This window comes from Notechis scutatus, chromosome 1 (genome assembly GCF_049901735.1).
Source record: "Notechis scutatus isolate UNSWTSFEM ecotype Mainland chromosome 1, rNotScu1.2, whole genome shotgun sequence".
Classification (NCBI taxonomy): domain Eukaryota; kingdom Metazoa; phylum Chordata; class Lepidosauria; order Squamata; family Elapidae; genus Notechis; species Notechis scutatus.
In genome coordinates, this window is record NC_142009.1 from 173,499,645 (window position 1) to 173,518,865 (window position 19,221).

Below are 19,221 nucleotides of genomic sequence, written 5' to 3' on the forward strand. Positions count from 1 at the left end.
TGACATACAACTTTCAAGATCAGAAGATTATGTCCCAAACTCCCTTGTTATACTGCCCTTGTTGGGATCCTTGGAAAGGAAAGGGTAAAAAACTTGTAAAAACTAAAGCAGGCTCACTGAATCAGAAGTCCAAGTAAGTAAAAGTAGAGGGTTGGAGTTGTATACTTGTAAAGGTCAATAATTTTTCAGTTGCTGGACTATCAATGAACAACCATAGTGTTCTTGTGTTTTTGTTAATGGCTGAGAGGGTTTTGGGGGCCTCCATGCCATATTTTGGTTTGGGGAAATCCAAAACAACCCAACTTCCAAATCAGAAAAGTCACCATGTGTTTAAGAGTGACACAAGGACATCTCTCCAGACATTCATTAAGAAGTAACTAAATACTGGATTATGAGGGAGAAGAAATAATATACAATTGATAGAAAAGTTTGTGAGAGGGAAGAAGCATTTCATCCACAGAGTATATGAAAATTTGGATCTTATGGAAGCTGAGAGCAACACTGTTGCGTAAGATTCTGACAGAAATACACACATAACAGAACCACTAAAAAGCTGTTAAAGAGTATATTGCCATATAAAACATAAATTGTTATCCTCATGATTCATAAGAACATCAAGGAACCCCATCCCCTGATAAATTTTAAGCAAGATAAATGGCAAGGACTTCATTGAGTTCCTTTTGATTTACATGGAGCCTGGAAAAATTATTGATTCCTGATATAAACTTTGTAGAAGTTTATAGAATGTATGTAACTATCAAATTAATTGTTTCTGTAATTCTGAATTCTGGAATTCAAAACCTATGGAATACTACTTAAAAACCATTGGCATTCACAAAATCACCATCAGTCAATTGCAAAAAGCATCTATACTTGGAATAGTTTATTTCCTGTGACAATAGCTTTAACACCATCAACCATCAATATTTGCCTATCCCAAGTCCTTGGGAAAGACTTGATGGGTAGATAAAAATATCAAATCCCATCTAAACATTTAATTGGCTGTATGAACAACTATAATATACTAAGTTTATATGCTTCTGATTCCAAGTGATTCTGAATATTCCAAGTGATTCTAATATTCAAAGTCGATTACAAAAAGTGACAATGATTACATATAAAATCTAGTAAAATTATATTAATAAATAATAAATCAAATATTTTGTGTAATTATAACTTTAAAATATAAAAAAAAGTTTAAAAGGAGTGTCCCTCAGTTTATGTTTTGAGACTGAAGCTTTTGAGACCGAAGTTGGCACACATGATCTCGGAACCATTGAACCATGTCTTTCATAAATCCTGAAGTACTGGGGAAATACAAGAGGACTGGAAAACAACTGATGTGGTTCCCATCTTTAAAAAAAAAAGTGGGGGGGGTGGACAATCCAGGAAACTACAGACCAATCAGTCTGACAGCAACACCTGGGAAGATAATCAAGCAACAGAACACCTAGAAGCAAGCAAAGTTATAAAAAGAACCCAACATGGCTTTGTCAAAAACAGATCATGCCAAACAAATGTTATCTTTGACAAAGTGACTAAATTCATGGACCAGTGAAATGCAGTGGACATTGGATTTCAGTAAGGCATTTGACAAAGTAGACCACAACCTATTTCTTGGTAAGCTAAAAAAAAAGTGGGACAGACAGCTGTGGTAGCACAGTGGTTAGAATGCAGTACTGCAGGCTACTTCTGCTGACTGCTGGCTGGCTGCAATTTGGCAGTTAAACTCTCACCAGGCTCAAGGTTGACTCAGCCTTCCATCCTTCCGAAGTGGGTAAAATGAGGACCCAAATTGTTGGAGGCAATATGTTGACTCTGTAAAACCACTTAGAGAGGGCTGTAAAGCACTGTAAAATGGTATATAAGTCTAAGTATTATTGCTATTGCTCTCACCAGCAGATGGATTTATAACTGACTGACAAACTGCACTCAAGGTATAGTCCTTAATGGAACTACATAACATGGAGGGAAGTAAGCAGCAGGGTATTCAAGGTTCCGTTTTAGCTTGATCTTCAACATCTTTGTAAATGATTTAGAGGGAGGAATAGAAGGGGTTGTACAAACATCAAGTTTGTAGGTGATAATAAACTGGCAGGGATAGTCAATCCCCCTGGCAGACTTGAACTGGATCCTATCTAACAAAATGAATTTTGAGTATAGAGAAAATAAGGTTTACTTACTTAGGTAAGAAAAACCAAATGAATAGGTGCAGATTAGGTGATACCTGACTCAATAGCAGTAACTGTAGAGGGATTTTGGAGTCCTAGTGGACAATCACTTAAATATGAGCCAACAGTGTGTGGCAGCAGCCAAAAAAGTCAATGCAATCCTAAATTGCATTAACAGAAGGATATAATCACATTCATGTGAAGTTTAGTACTGTTTTATAAAGCTTAGTAAGACCACACTTAGAATACTGCATCCAGTTTTAACCATATTATAAAAAAAGATGTAGAGACTCTGGAAAGAGTGCATAAAAGAGCAATAAAGATGATTAGGGGGCTGGAGGCTAAAACATATGAAGAAGAGTTGCAGGAATTGGGCATATCTAGTATAGAGAAAAGACGGACAAGGGGTCTTGTGACAGCTGTATTCCAGTATTTAAGGGGCTACCACAAAGAAGAGGTGTTCAACCTAATTTTCAAAGCACCAGAAGGTAAGACAATAAACAATGGACGGAAACTAATCAAGGAGAGAGGCAACCTAGAACTGAGGAGAAATTTCCTGACAGAACTGTTAAAACCAGTGGAACAGCTTGCCTGTCAGTGCTCCATCGCTGGAGGCTTTTTAAGAAGAGTTTGAACAAGCCATTTGTCTGAAATGGTATAAGGTCTCCTGCTATAGGGTCTCCTGCTTGAGCAGGGAATTGGGTTAGAGATCTCCAAGGTTGCTTCCAATTCTGTTATTCTGTTTTGTTATTCTGCTTTATTTCCTAATGTCTAAACATTAAATAAAAATCATTAGCGGAATGAGATCAATTACTATGGCTTGCAAGATGAACTAAAGATACAACTGTTGTTGACTCTTCATTCAATAGTTCACTTCATTTTAAATAATAGGCATATTAATATGTTGTTAAATAGTGTTTAGATATTTAACAGTATGTAAAATAACAAAAAACTACTAAACAGTGCATTCATTCCTAGAACCTCATTTCCATGCTAGGTTTCTTATCTGCATCAATGACTTAAAGTAATATGTATTGCTATGACAAAGGGGCATGGACTTACACCGATACATCTAGATTTTAGGAGAAAGTGGTAAAAATTAGATTCAGGCATACCTTAATGTTACTTTGTTAATTCACTATTTCTCCTTCGGTATTGTTATTTGCCCTTCCTTGCATGTGTCGGGCAGACAGAAGTGAGGAGAATACACTCTTTCACCGATGTGCAAATTTGGATCACAAATCACTATTTATGCTAGCAAGTCTGTACCACTTCATTGTGTGTCTCTCTAAAGCAGCATATATAATATTGTGCTGTGTATCACTTCATGACAGCTAATTTTCCCCAATCTGTTTTGCTGAACTTTTCATTCTACCTGATGCCCCAGCTCTTACACACACTGTAGCTCTGCATATATTGCTCATTTCAACTACAATTTAATCTAAAGAAAAGCTTCAAATGCTCAGTCAGACGCACAACCTATTACTACACTTACTGTCACATGTTCCCAGGCCCCTGTAGGGGACTATCATAAGATTTGCCAAATTGTAATGAACAATGTAATATTGCTGTGTGCTAGAGAGAACAAATCTATAATTTAGTAATAGATGTTATCTATTCAAGTCAAAAACACTCAGAAATACTGGTGAGATTTAAAAACCAATTGCATTTTAGACTTGACATTTGAACAAAGTATTAATTTTCTAAACAGTGTTTTTTTCCACATTAGAAAAACATCAGCCGGAGGGATCCTTAAAGACCAGTCCAAAGTCCAGTTAAATCCTTCAAACACTTCTAGGTAAGTCTCTTGTGCTTGGAGATAAATGCAAAAGTAAGGAATGTGCAAGATATAAAACCTTATCTGTATGCTGGGAATATTAAATTGTTTTTCATCAGTATTCTTCAGAGCACATAATCAAACAAGATACTCTTTCTGCCATTCTTGACACATCTGTGTCAGTCTGTATGTCCAGAAAGGATGTGATGCCACAATCAATCTGAAGTCCATTACATATAAAAGATGCATGCACGTGGGAGCAGATGACCAGTTGATGAAAAATATATTACCATTTACAAAATTGTCTATTATGCTGCTCATTCCAAACACTGATTCCAGTATAGAAATTCAGGGTAATCTACTCTCTACTGCAAACGTGTTCCAGTATGCTGCGTTTACTATGTCAGCCCAATGATATGTACAGAATATCCTGCATTGTAGTGCAGAATATTTTAATTTTTGACAAATCCTGATGGTACTATTGCTCTTAATATTTTATCAGAGTTCTTTCCCATTTTACTCAGATCTGATACTATATTAATTGAAGCCAGGCCAATTTGTCCCCCTATTCAGAATCCATTTTTAAATTTGCTGGTCCTAGCTTGGAGGCCAATTGAATGAATGAATGAATGATTTCTTTATTGGCCAAGTGTGATAAGACACAGAAGGAATTTGTCTTGTCTTGGAGGAACAAATTTAATTGTAAAAGCAACAAAGTAATGACAGTGTCCTTCAATACGCTCTTAATTGTTTCTGCAGAAGTGGTTGTGGATGAGAATTTCTTTTTGTGTTATTGCTGGCACATTGGGAATTTTAGGAAGGATCTGGACCAGTGGTGGGATTCAAATTTTTTTTACTATCGGTTCTGTGGGTGTGGCTTGGTGGGTGTGGCTTGGTTGGGCATGGCAGGGGAAGGATACTGTAAAATCCCCATTCCCTACTCACCCCATTAACCTGCTTTCCAGCTCCGTTCTCCTGTACAGGGCAACAAAAGAAGACCCAGCCGATCAGCTGGGACTCGGGAGGCAGAGAATAGATCAGGGCGGGGCCAGTCAGAGGTGGTATTTGCCAGTTCTCCGACGACTCAAAACTTCCATTGCCGGTTCTCCAGAACTGGTCAGAACACCACCTCTGAATACCACCTCTGATCTGGACACCATAATCTTTCTATATTTTTTAATGCTATTTCATTCTTTTCTCTTTTTCTTCATAAAAAAGTCTGTTAAAGAGAAAAGGGTAAAATACCAAGCTCTTTTATAGGTAGTACTGATTGTACTTTAATTATTATGTATTTAATTCTTTTAATTTCTTTGAAGGAAGCTTCCATGATTCCTTGATTTTTCTATGCTGAAATCTTTGTAAGCATTTTCTCATGAATTTCTAAAATACATGTCTTTTCTATTTTTATGCAGAAGGTCCTGGTTTTGACAGGAGTCCCTAAGCAAAACAGTTTTGTTGCCATAGTATTTTAAATAACCTTACATTTTCTTTCCAGAATGAGATTTTCACATCAAAATAAAACTATTAGTTCAGCTTCACAATCCTCAGAAGGCCACTAGCTAAAGCCTTTTGTACAATGCTTAAGATGAACGGATGTTCTAAACAAGATGCTAGCTCTCTCTCAAATTATTCCAGCCTTTGTATGCTCTTGCTTGTCCTTATAAAATGTGAAATTAAATTAGTTTCCTGCAATGTTGAAGAAAGCATTTGTTAATAATGACTGGACTCTAAAATCAGAAAAAAACATCTTCAACAAAAATGTTAAGCAAATTCTTATGCAATTTTCTGACGGATTATGTTGCAATTCAAGAATGACACATTTATGGTAGGATGAGAGAAAATAGATTTCTTATCTTATTAGGAAAAATAATGAAGCACTACAGTATATATTTTTCATAGTATGTCCTTTTAAAGTTTACATACCAAGTTTGCATTTGTAGAGGATACAAAAAGTGCTTACCAAAGTATAATTGAGATCAAATTTTTGACACATGCCTTTATCTCCTTGGTAGTCTAAATAATCCTATTTTTTCCTTCCAGAGTGAAATTTTCCGCCAAAACTTATGTGCAACCATTAAGAAGCAGAGAGCCTCAAGATGTAAGTAAAATATATTACTTGTTATTTTTGTATGCATTATGATGGTACTTGGAATATGAATGCTTTAACCCAGCTTTTTCCAAACTAATGCCCTCTAGATGTGTGGGTTTATACATTTCACAATGATCAGTCAGAATGTGATTATGGCAGTCATACTTTTACATATCTGGAGGTTGCCAAGTTAAGGAAGGCTATTTTAATCTCTTTCCTCCATCCGTGCAACATCCTTGTCTTGAAAAGTAAAACCCTTGTAAAGTAGAAACATAAGGGAAAAAATCCTTATCCCACAGAATAAGAATTTAATGATTAAGGTCAGATATCTACTTTGCTTCTGACTATATAGCTCCTTCTTTGATAATCAGAATGAAGTCTTTCATCCAATAATGTTCTGGTCTGGTTCTCAGATCCTAAGATCTTGTGGCATGGGCTAATGATGGTATTATTAATAATTATAATGCCCTTTTATTTCTTAATTTCTCATCCTTATTCCCATTCTTATCTAATCCTGCTGAAGATATTTATTTCTCAAATTAACATTCCAGTCTTTCCCTCCTTCACTTTCCCAACATACTAGACACAAGATAGATATTTCTCCCATGCCATCACTCTGCTAAACAACTAATTCCCACAACACTGTCTAACTATCTAGAAAGGCAGTATTACCATCCTTATTCTCATCTTATTTATTTTTTATTTATTCTATTTATTCTATTTATTTGATTTGCCAATTGTTTACAAGATAATAAGTATAAGTGTATACATAGTTGTGAATACATGAAATGGGTACATATAAGAAAAATAAAAGAAGAATAAGAGAAACAATAGGACAGGGACGGTAGGCACGTTGGTGCGCTTATGCACGCCCCCTACAGACCTCTTAGGAAAGGGGTGAGGTCAATAGTAGACAGTTTAAGGTTAAAGTTTTTGGGGTTTGGGGAAGAAACTACAGAGTCGGGTAGAGTATTCCAGACATTGACTACTCTATTGCTGAAGTCATATTTCCTGCAATCAAGTTTGGTGCGGTTAACATTGAGTTTGTATCTATTGTGTGCTCTTGTGTTGTTATGGTTGAAGCTGAAGTATTCATTGACAGGTAGGACATTGCAATGTATGATTTTATATACCATGCTTAAATCAGACCGAAGACGGCATAATTCAAGGTTTTCTAGTTCCAGAATTTCAAGTCTGGTGGCATAAGGTATTCTACAGCGAGTGGAGGAGTGGAGAACTCTTCTTGTGAAATATTTCTGGACTTTCTCAATTGTGCTATATCAGATATGTAATGTGGGTTCCAGACTGATGAACTGTATTCGAGTATTGGTCTAGCAAATGTTTTGTATGCTCTGGTTAGTAGTGTGATATTACCAGAGAAAAAGCTACGTAGGATTAGGTTAACAACTTTTAATGCCTTTTTGGATATGTAGTTGCAGTGGGCTCTAGCACTTAGATCATTAGAGGTGAGTATTCCAAGGTCCTTTACAGAGCTTGGGTCATCAACAAGATCTTGACTATTCAGCTTGTATTTTATTTTCTGATTTTTTTTGCCAATATGTAAGACAGAGCATTTATTTGTTGAGATTTGAAGTTGCCATTTGTTTGACCATTCTGATACATAGTCGAGATCTTTTTGTAGGGTAGCAGTATTGTCTGTGGTATTGAACAGCTTTACATCATCAGCTAAAAGAACGCAATTGCTCTTAATATGATCGCAGAGGTCATTTATGTAGAGTATGAAGAGAGTTGGTCCTAGAACACTGCCTTGGGGGACACCACTATTGACAGGTACAGAGTTTGATAGGACGTTCCCAATTTTTACCATTTGTTGTCTGTTTGACAGGAATGCTTCTATCCAGTTATTCAGTTGTCCAGAGATACCATAGGATTTTATTTTTAGGAGTAGTTTGTCGTGTACCACTGAATCAAAGGCTTTACAGAAGTCTATGTAGATTGCGTCTATTGCTTTGCCCTGGTCGAGTTGTGTCGTCCATATGTTTTTGCAGTGTAAGAGTTGCAGATTACAGGATAGTTTTTTTTCTGAAACCAAATTTCAGAAAGAAAGTAATCCCGATTACTTGTGCTACAGTACAGCAAGGCAAGAGCTAAATTGAAAAAGGGCATCAGGGACGCTAAAGCTACGTACAGATGGAGGATTGAACATCTTTTTGATAGCTCGGACTCTAATCGGATATGGCAAGGTCAGAGACAAATTACAGGGCAGAGAAACAAAAATAGTTTGTGTAGCAGTAGTGATTCTTTGGCTCAGCAGCTAAATAAATTCTTCAGCTGCTTTGAGGTGGAAACAGGAACCACCATCATTCCAGCATCTACCACTGATAGTACACCACTAACATCTACCATCGATAGACAACCACTTCTACTGCAGATTTATGATGTGAGACGTGCTTTCCAGAATATTAACACCTGGAAGGCAGCTGGGCCAGATAGAATCATGGGACGAGCTGTTAGAGACTGCGCTGCAGAGTTTATTCTTTGTACACACATGATTGCACCCCATTGTATAATGCCAATGCAATTATCAAATTTTCAGATGACACGACAGTGGTGGGCTCATTAATAAGAATAATGAGTCTGCTTATAGAAAGGAAGTATAAGGGTGACACTGTGGTGTAAAGAAAATAATCTCACACTTAATACCAAAAAAACTAAAGAACTTATAATTGACTTCAGGAGGAAGAGAGATGTACATTTACCATTGTACATAAATGGCAAGGAGGTGGAGAGGGTTGGTAGTTTTAATTTTCTGGGGACTTATCTCTCGGAGGACCTCTCATGGACTATGAATACTAACATGCTTGTAAAGAAAGCACAGAAGAGGCTGTACTTCCTGAGAATGCTCAGGAAGATAAATCTATCTCAGCATCTATTTCTGTCCTACTACCGCAGCACCATTGAGAGTGTCCTGACATACGGCATTCTTGTATGGTCTGTAGCGGATTAAAAACCTCTGCAGAGAATCATTAAACTGCCCAGAATCATTGGGTTCCAGCTACCAACCCTGGATGACATCTTTGCATCCTCGCTGTTTGAGGAAGTTGCACAACACTCTCAGAGACTCTTCCCATCCTGCTTACAATCTTTATGAACTGTTGCCTTCTGGCAGAAGATACAGAACAATTAAAACTCAGACCACATGTTTTCTGAACAGTTTTTATCCCAGAGCTATAATTGCACTTAACAATGAACTTAAGGACCACCATGAGTGGGCTGTTGGGTAGTATTACTTAGTCTGTTGTATGGATGCTTGTGTGTTTTTAGGGGGTGGGGAACTTTGGCAGGTGGGGGTGTGTTTGGGGATTGTCATGTGTGTGTGCATGTTGGGTCTGGTCTCTGGGTGTTATGTGAATTTTGTTGTATGTATACTGTGTATATACGTACAATGATAATAAAGTTATTATTATTGTTGTTGTTGTTGTTGTTAGTTACCTATCACCTTATCTTCTTACTGCATGACTACGGTATAACTTGTTGCTTGTATCTTACAATTTAAATTGTTCAATTAGTATCCTAGTATGTTGATCGCTTATTTAGTATTCATGACTATCACTAAGTGTTGTGTCATGCCCCTGTTGGAGACTGACTCTAAGGAAGAGGAGGAACAGCCAACAGGGAGTGGAAGTATGGCTCCAGAGGTGGTGGAGGAGGCTGGGGAAGGGCAGAGGCCGGCTGAGCAGTCAGAGAAGGACCCAGGCCCATCCCCTATCCATCCTAGGGCACGCAGGGAGGAGAGGATCAGGGTAAAATGTGGTCTACTCAGGAGGAGAGGGCCATGATCCTCTTCATGGGTTGCAGGTGTGAGATTTGCATAAGAATATGGACCTGCGTGCTAACAGATGCTGGAGACAAATTAGTGTTTTATTCCTAAAGAAGGTTTACCTTGGTTGACGTTCTTCCAACGGACTGTACTTGGTTATCTTCCTGAAGTTGGCAATTATCTATCCTGGTCTGTCAGGGAACTTTATTCAGTGTGGTTTGTTTTTAGTTTTTGCTTTGTTATCGGCTCTTTGAATTTGAACTGTTTCTTTCTTTTCAAATGTTATTTTGAAAATAGTTTACTCCTCCACTGTGAACAATTAAACAGTGAAGCCAAGTTGAAGGCATTAAAGGACTTTTAGTTACGTTTTGGGTTTTGTTGTATATTTCTTTTTTTTTTTTTTAAACAAATCAAGAACAATACACAAACAAACAAAACGTAAAACATAAAAACATAAAACATATTTTCTGAAAGTTGCTTGATCCCGGGTTAAAACTCTTCGTACAGACAGAAATTCAAAAATCATATTCATTTTATATGCCATTCCATATCTTGTTACCATTTTCAATTTTCTATATAGCTTCTTCCCCCTTTTATCTTTCTTGATTTTATTTTATTTATCTCATCTCAGTTCAAATCATAATACTTATCATTCTTTGTCTGTTCTATTTCCAGCTATCCATTCATCTTTTCTCTTTAAACAAACTTCTCCTGTACACTGATTGGAGTATGACGCCTTTAACTCTTTCTCCTAACTTAATAATACTTAATATAACACTTAACTTATATTGGGATTCTGTTTAGTACATTCTAAAATTACACAATGTATTTTATAAGAAAAGAACAGCAACAACAACAACAAAACATATTTATAAGTATATAAGACCACTATCAATGCCATTAAAAAACTAATCATACATATTAATACTCATTTATATCTTAAACATTTTTTTCTAAATACACATATAAAAACACAATCTTATGTACCTTACAGAATCCCTTTTTCAATTAAATTTACCCATTGTCCCTAAATGAATTTTGTTTCTTTAAATCTTGCTTCCCACCATTAAGGCTTCTCATCCCTTCCTTTCTCCCTTGCTTATTCTTCTCCTTGCCCTTTTTACCCCTTTGTCTCTCCTCCTCCTCCCTTTTCTTCTTCTGCTTTCCCCCTTCCTGTTGTTTTCTAACGTTGTATCCACCTTTCACCTCATTTTTCTCTTTTTTGGTTGTTTTTTCAGGCCTTAAAATCCCCTTTTTCTTTTCCTCTTTCTCCTCCTCCCCAAATAGGATCATTTGTTCATCAAAGATGGCTTCTTCTTTATCCCAGTCGTCCTGCTGCGCAGTCAATTTTTCATAGGTACATACCGCCATTTCTAAAAATTGAAAAAGAGTGCCCAAAGTATCTTTCCCATCTTGTTCTTCTTTTTTATATTTTTGATATTCAGTTTTTAATTCATCCACAAGCGATGCCATTGTAAAGAGAAAGAATTTTTTTCCAAAACAACCACCCGAGTGCTTTTAATCAAAAATAATTCCCAAGAGTTCCAAAGTCACCAAACAATCCAAATAAACTATTTCTTTTAATACTTTTTTCTTTCTTCCATTTCTCTTTCTGGGGTTGCTGTTTGATCAAAAAGTTCCAATTAAGATATATCTTTTAGAAGTCTTATTAATATTCAATAGCTCTTTAAAATTCTAGGCAGTCTCCTCCTTGTTTAAATTCTGCTCCAATTTTTTTTCCTCTCCCTTCCCACTTACAGCAAAAAGATTTTCCTTTAAATATTCAGAAATCCATACCTCCAATGCGAGTTTTCCGATTTCTCTTAAAGTTCTATCGCTGTCACGTTCGGAAGGAGAGTGAAAAGACTAAAAGTTTTTCCTTTAATTTCCATTCGCCGCTTGACACATTCTGGACACAATGTATCTTTAATAAGCTTTAAATTCCAGGGTACTTTCACTGTTACTTTGTCCCGGTCAGCAAAGATCACTTTCATTTCTTGACAGCTCCTCCTGCACTTTCTTTTTCCGGCTGAGCTCTTCTATGTGGCGGCCATTGCTGACCGCCGCTCAGCTACCTTTGGAAAAGGGGGTTTAGCTGGCTAAGGAAGAGAGGTGCGATGTCTCTCGACCCTGCCAGACCCCCCCTGTCTTCACCACCTTCTATGGAGGTGGCTTAGCCCCGAAGCCAAATGGCTCGGGGCACTCGGGCAGTGAACACAGGCAGAAACCGCGCACAGTCATGGATTCCTGCCTGCTCCAAAGCGCTGCAGACCGGAAATCCCTGTTGTATATTTCTGATATACTCTGGGTCATCACATTTTGTCTCCAGCCACACCTTCAACTTGTTTCTGCTTTTTGTGGGGTGACCACGGATCAGCTCAGAGCAGACATCATCCAGTTAAGCCAGCAAGTGGCTCTTTTGACTGCACAGGTTGCGCAGATGCAAGCTGTCTGGCCACGCCGTAAATGTCCGGTAGCGGTGCCAGATAAATTTGACGGATCACTGTCCCAATTTCCAGCATTTTTTGGGCAGTGCCAACTTTATATGAGCCTTCAGCCAGAGGACTTCTCCACTGACCGGGATAAGGTGGGGTTTTTGATTAGTTTATTGTCAGGCTCTGCAGCACGTTAGGCGACGCCTCTGTTGACCCAGCCCAACCAAGTGTTGGACAATTATGCCAAGTTTTGCTGTCAGTTCAGGCCATGTTTGAAGACCCTCTTCAGAGCCAAACAGCAAACAGACATTTGAGAGAGTTGAAGCAGGGGCGTGGCTCGCTCATGGATTATATTGCTAGCTTTCAGGTGGTCGCCCAGGATGTACAATGGAATGAGGCAGCACTGTTAGACCAATTCAAGGAGGGTTTGTCGTTGGAGCTCCTGGACAAGTTGGCGCGCACTGAATGCTCTCACACCCTTCAGGAGCTCATGCATCTGTGTCTTCGTAGTGATGCTAGGCTTCAGCAGTCATGGGTGCGACGACTGATGGAGACTGCATTTGTTCCCAGTAAGACAGCACCCCTGGTGGAAGTGCCTTTGGAAGAGTCCATGAAGTTGGGGGCTGCCCACCTTCACCTGACCCAAGTAGAAAAGGATAGGCGTTGTTGTGATGGGTTATGTTTCTATTGTGGCAATCGAAGCCATTTTGCGGCCAAGTATCCTGTTAAGACATTCACAGCAGCGACGTCAGTGGTGGCGGGAAACAAGTATTGCCCAGCCTACAGGGGTCTGTAGATCAGGTTTCAAAGTCCCTAGGCCCACCATCTTCACCATCCTTGCCATCCTTGCCATCTTTGACATCTTTGACATCTCTGCCCCAGTCATCATTGGTGAAGCATCTTGTGCTGACAGTGAGTATGTTTGCTCCTGGCCATGGAACGGTGGAGATCCAAGCCTTGGTCGACTCAGGGGCCACAGCCAATTTAATGGATGCTCATTTTGTCGAGCAGTGGTTCATTCCCCAGCAACAGGTGTCCCCACCAGTAATGGTGGAGACGATTGATGGTCGGCTCCTTTGTTCAGGACCTGTGGTTGCTGCAACCAAACCCCTTCACATGTGTATTGAGCAGCATGTGGAGGAAGCCGTGTTCTATGTTGTCGCAATACCTCATTTTCAGGTGGTGCTGGGTTTGGAGTGATTACAGGCCCATGATCCACAGATTGTCTGGTCGTCTGGAACTGTGCAATTTCTTGATAGGAAGTGTGCCAACCATTGCTTGTGTTCCTATGTAGGGGGTGTGATTACGGCCATGGACTTGGATAGACCTGCAGAGTTGGTGACCTATGTTCCAAGTGGGGAGAATCAACATGCTGATGCATTGTCCCAGAAGCCTGAGTATACCCAAAGGGAGGACAAAATCTTGCTCCAGACAGTGATTCCTTTGTAGCGGTTTGTGGCCACAGAGGAAGCTGTGAACATTTGAGTGAGGATTCAGGAGGCACAGCGACAGGATCCATTTGTGGCCACTCTGCGTTGTGAATTGGATGAGAATGGGAGACAAGAGACTCCTTGGGCATATATTGGGGACCTGTTGCAGTTCCGTGATCACATTTACGTGCCTGGAGGTCCTCTTCGTGGCCTTATCTTACGTCAATGTCATGATAGTCCTGCGGCAGGACACTTTGGGGTGTTCAAAACACTGCACCTCATCTCAAGGACATTTTGGTGGCCGAGACTTAAGCATGATGTGATGGGATATGTGGCATCCTGTGGGATCTGTCAATAAGCCAAGTATGCTCCTTGTCTTTTGCAGCCATTACCCATGCCAGAAAGACCTTGGGGGGCAGTTTCATTGGACTTCATTACTGATTTGCCACCATTGAAGGGTGCTACAACCATTTTGGTGGTGGCGGATATGTTGACTAAAATGGCCCACTTTATTCCGTTTGCGGGCCTTCCTATAGCCCAGATAACGGCCCAGTTGTTTATCTCCCATGTATTCCGGTTGCATGGGTTACCAAACCGAATAATATCAGATCAGGGGGTACAATTTATGGCACGCCTCTGGCAGACGCTACTCGCGAAACTGCAGGTTCAGGCATGTCTGTCGTCCACCCATCACCCCAAAATTGATGGGGGGACAGAGAGATGAATGCTATTTTGGAGCAGTACCTCTGCTGTTTCAGCAATACTTAACAAGACAATTCGGCGGAAGTGCTGCTGGTAGCAGAATTTGCTTACAACAATGCTCAACATGCATCCACCCATGTGTCCCCATTCTTTGCCAACTATGGTTTTCATCCACGACTTTTTCCTTTAGCCCTGTCTGACTCCCCAGTTCCGGCAGTAGATACATTCTTGCAGGAGTTAAAAGCTATGCACCACATGGTCCGAGACCAACTAGAGAGAGCCAAGGAGGACTACAAACGCTTTGCAGACCGACATCGTTGATATTCTGCCTTTAGCGGTAGGCGATCAGGTGTGGCTCTCTATTCGATACTGACGACGCAGCCATCAAAAAAGCTCAATCACCATTACTTGGGACCTTTTCCGGTTGAGGCGGTGATCAATCCTGTGGCTTTTCGTTTCTCCCTGCCACGGACCATGCATATCCATCCTGTTTTTCATCGCTCCCTGTATCGGGCGACAGCCCACATAGCCCGCTCCACAGCTCCACTACCACTGGACCCAGTAGCCCCTCAGGGAGAGGCAGAGTACGAAGTGGATAGCATCCGAGATTCATGGCAGTTGCGGGGCCGATTTCAGTATTTGGTGGCATGGAAAGGTTATGGACCAGAGGACTTCACCTGGGTCGATGCCACTGATGTTCATGCTCCTCATTTGGTCCATAACTTCCATGCTTGGTTTCCTCAACGTCCTCGTCCGCCTGGTCCCGGGGGAGGGGCCCTGCAGGGGGGATAGTGTCATGCCTCTGGTGGAGACTGACTCTGAGGAAGAGGAGGAACAGCCAACAGGGAGTGGAAGTGTGGCTCCAGAGGTGATGGAGGAGGCCATCACATGCCATCACAGTGTTGTATCTAATGTTTTATGATGAATGTATTTTTACAATGGCTATGGTAATTATCTATCGCTATTGCTGTATGTACACTGAGAGCTTATGCACTGGAGACAAATTCCTCATATGTCTAATCACAATTCTATTCTATTCTATTGGTTTCATTTCTATTTTATCACAATTTCATTGTTATCTAATTTTTAACTAAGTGACCATTTGTTTTCATTTGTTAATATTTAAATTTTGTTATGTGAGCAGTTTGGAATTTTGGTTTTTCTTTTGGACCTTGCAATAATGTTCTGAATGATTCCATATTGGATGACTCTGTGTCTGAACAGGCAGGATGATCCTCTCCCGGCAAATATTTGTATGACTATGAAATTTCTCTGGAAAATGTAGACTTTTATCTCTTTGGTATACCTTCTTTCCTTCAGATTGTTTGAATGAGATAGTCAAAATATTAAGTATTTGGGAATAAATATTTATCAGTTGGCCTGAGGTTTCCTAAGATTAGAAAACTAAAGGACTACACACATTAGTTTTCCAGTTTGGAAGGAGAACCAAAAGCACATAATTCTGGCTTCTTTTATAAAACAGCACTTAAGACTAAAGAGCCAGATCAAAATGCTTTAATAATACATTCAATTTCAAGAAGTGTATAATTGATTTGGATTTTGAAACTATTCTAAAGTTACTTCTTTTTTCATCCCAGATATCCAAAGTGCTTGAAGAAGAGATCACGCCTGGTTTTACCTTGACCCACAGTAAGGAACATATTGATGTCACATTGGGGGAAGAATTCTTTGAAAAACAAAAGCCTACAGAAGAACCCATCAAAACTACTGCGCTTGGGTAAAATTACATAGTGGCCAGATGATGTATTTGCATAGCATAATTCCTAACTTCTTGCTGTGTGATATGTTATCAATGTTTTGTTATTTCATGTATGTGGGAACAATGCAACCAGTTAAGCTTCCACATCTTTATATGGATTCCCAGTAAATTTTGAGAGAGAATTCAGAGGTGTTTTTTTGCAGATGGTTTCGCTATCCAAACATTCCCAGAAAACTATTTTAATGGATGAAGAGGGCAAGGGTCAAATACAGCTGCCATCCACAGCCTGCCTTTCTAATGTGTTAAGATTTCACCACCTCTGTAATCTCCAAATACTTACAACCAAAGACCACAACCAAAGACCATATTGGCTGGGAACCATCATGAAGACTTGCACATCTGGAAAGCAATAGCTTTTAGGCTGCAGAAGGACATCTTAAGTTCAAGGGTATGTGCAGAGGGACAAGGGAAAAAAATAAGTGCGTGATGATGTATATTATCTCACAATTTACAAATCTGCATCAGAGATCTTTGTAGAAGTGAGTCATAAAAGTATGTGCATGTCTCCATCAGTGTCAATGTCTTACCATTTTGGCATCATGGTGGTTTATAGCTTAGCTCTTATTTAGATAAATACAAAAGAATCAAGTTCAAAATAAATGCTTTTTTCTGTCCTACAGTGAAAGTGAGAACTGCCTATAGCAGGGGTCTCCAACCTTGGCAACTTTAAGACTTTTGGACTTCAACTCCCAGAATTCCTTAGCCAGCAAAGCTGGCTAAGGAATTCTGGGAGTTGAAGTCCACAAGTCTTAAAGTTGCCAAGGTTGGAGACCCCTGGCCTATAGAATTCTATGAAGAAATCTAGAATTTAGCTGTGGATATGACTAGACACCAGTTAATTTTCTCTTCCTTTCCACCCCCCACCCCCCACTCCCCAGAAAAAGGAAACAAACACTTCCTAGCTTACAAAACTCTTAAACTGTTTTGACATCTGCTTGGTATATTTCTTACATCATATTGTTGGGATAATGTATGCTCCTGAAAGCAAACCTTTGTGCAAACCTTTAATTAGTTCCCCCTGTCATTTTTGACTCTCAAGATTAGCTTGAATATATTTACAGATGATATTTTGATTCAATGTTTGATTCAACTGAATGGTTTTCTGTTATGCTTTTCCACTATAATGGGATTCATTTAATTCTTTGTCTCAATCATTTGATCATCACATTCAGCTTGTTTTATGCTCCTTTACTTTGAGATGAGTCTCAATCTGAAAGCTCTAATAACATCCCCAAATTCCTGCATTGTATTAAGACATGATGCTTATAATTGCTGTAATTACATTATGCCTGCAGGCTGCAGAATTTGCAAAATATTGTAATCCACAAAATTCAGCCCATAGTTTCCATATACACGTATGATTATAGATTAGATCTTGAATACAATGACTTTATAAAATGACTGTATTTAATAGAATGCAATGGAGATTTATACTGCTTCTCTCTCTCCTTCCCTTTCCCTTTGTCATTCCTTGCAGCACTCCACCTAAGCTTGAAACGTAAGCACTGATACAGTCTTTTGCTTCTTATAGTTTTCTTGGATTGCAATCAATAGGGCCTAAATGTGTCCTCTGTTCTGTTTGCTCCTCTATAATCCTATATTTTGTTAATCTGAGTTAATCTCATTTCTTTATCGTCTATTTTAATCTGAATTTACAACGTTTTGAGGAACAGTGTACCAAATCTGTTGCCCTGGAAAAAACATTTTTTTGTTCTGCAAAAGAATCTGGGGTGTTGCTGAGTTAAGCACTGGTGCACTTATTTGACTTTTCTCGAGTGTATTGCTCTGCTCTGGAGTGAGGATGCACAGTTTAATCAGCTTTATCATTGCCTGCTGCCTTTTACAAAAAAAGGCAAGGAAGACCATATAAATTATATTACAGCACTCTTTCCCTAAGATGTGGCCACCCAGTACAGGATTTATGAGTCCTAGGCCAAATAAATTGGAGGACATCAACTGGCTAGTCTGCTGAATTAGTTGAAATTCTTCCTATAGTAAATTCTTTTGTTGTTACAAACATTTATGTTTGAAAGCCTCATTTTCAGGGGTATTCAAAAGAGCCTCCTGAACTGAAGAGACAATTGTAAAACAATTATTAAAACATTTCAGATACCAAGGTTGCATTGCTGTTGACCTCAGAAGAGAGGTTTTTAAAAGGAAACCACATTAACATAAAATGTCTGAATTGGACTGCTAGCCACTTTGATTCTGTTTGTTTCAGATGTAGCATGACCTTTTGATAGGCAATCTGATATTCTGCAGATGCTTGGACAGCAACCTTGCTGAAATGGCCAGTAGTGGGTATCATGGAACCTAGGGTGGACATCAGACTGCCTACCTGGATATAGCTATTCTCAGAGCGTTTGTTGTTATGATCTTTGTTTTTGTTTTTAAAGTTTATATTGAAATGGGAAACTTCCATTTCCATTTCATTTTGACTGTATCAGATTGATAGAATTATTCCTATAGAATGTATTACTACTTATTAGTAAATTCAGATAAGAATGCCAGAAGAGCTATGTCTTACTACACTTATCTATCTAAACTGCCATTGGGAGGTATTTCCTACTATTTCTTATATCTATTACCTCTTGGGAGTTATTTGTTATTCATTCAATAACTTTAGTAATCCAAGTTGTACATTGCATTTGTTTCCAATTTTTTTTGTTGTCCATTTGTTGTCCAGGTTGAGTTATACATTCATGTGACAATGGTGTAATCTGGAGAGATTTTTACAGATTTAATGACACAAACTGGATTTCCAAATCTCCCAAATACTTTTTTTTTTAATGAGCTCACTGGGAGAAATGATGAAAAATCCAATATGATGTTTACATGTAGGAACCAGCTCTCTGTCCTATTCTGCTGTTCAGTTACAGGACTTCTGATTTTTTATGGTATCATTTGGCAGGATTGTCAGTAACTATTTGGGTTCTTTTAAACTCCTGCTTGGGTTATCAATGATAGTATCTAGCTAGTCTATCTTATGTAAGCCTATTTTTTCAATTGACTTTAATTTTTCCAAGCAGCAGAATCTTCTCCAAGAATATTTGCAT

The 19,221-nt window shown here is 39.0% G+C and overlaps 1 protein-coding gene across 1 annotated transcript in view; it reads left to right on the forward strand.

Moving 5' to 3' along the window:
- The window catches only part of FLACC1 (flagellum associated containing coiled-coil domains 1), a 42,313-nt gene continuing 23,092 nt past the window's right edge, over positions 1 to 19,221 (forward strand). The window contains exons 1-5 of the mRNA XM_087950211.1: positions 1 to 133; positions 3,901 to 3,969; positions 5,989 to 6,046; positions 15,984 to 16,123; positions 17,643 to 17,663. Coding sequence (XP_087806337.1) covers positions 30 to 133; positions 3,901 to 3,969; positions 5,989 to 6,046; positions 15,984 to 16,123; positions 17,643 to 17,663 — 392 coding nt within the window. The 5' untranslated portion in view covers positions 1 to 29. The remainder of the gene's footprint in view (positions 134 to 3,900; positions 3,970 to 5,988; positions 6,047 to 15,983; positions 16,124 to 17,642; positions 17,664 to 19,221) is intronic.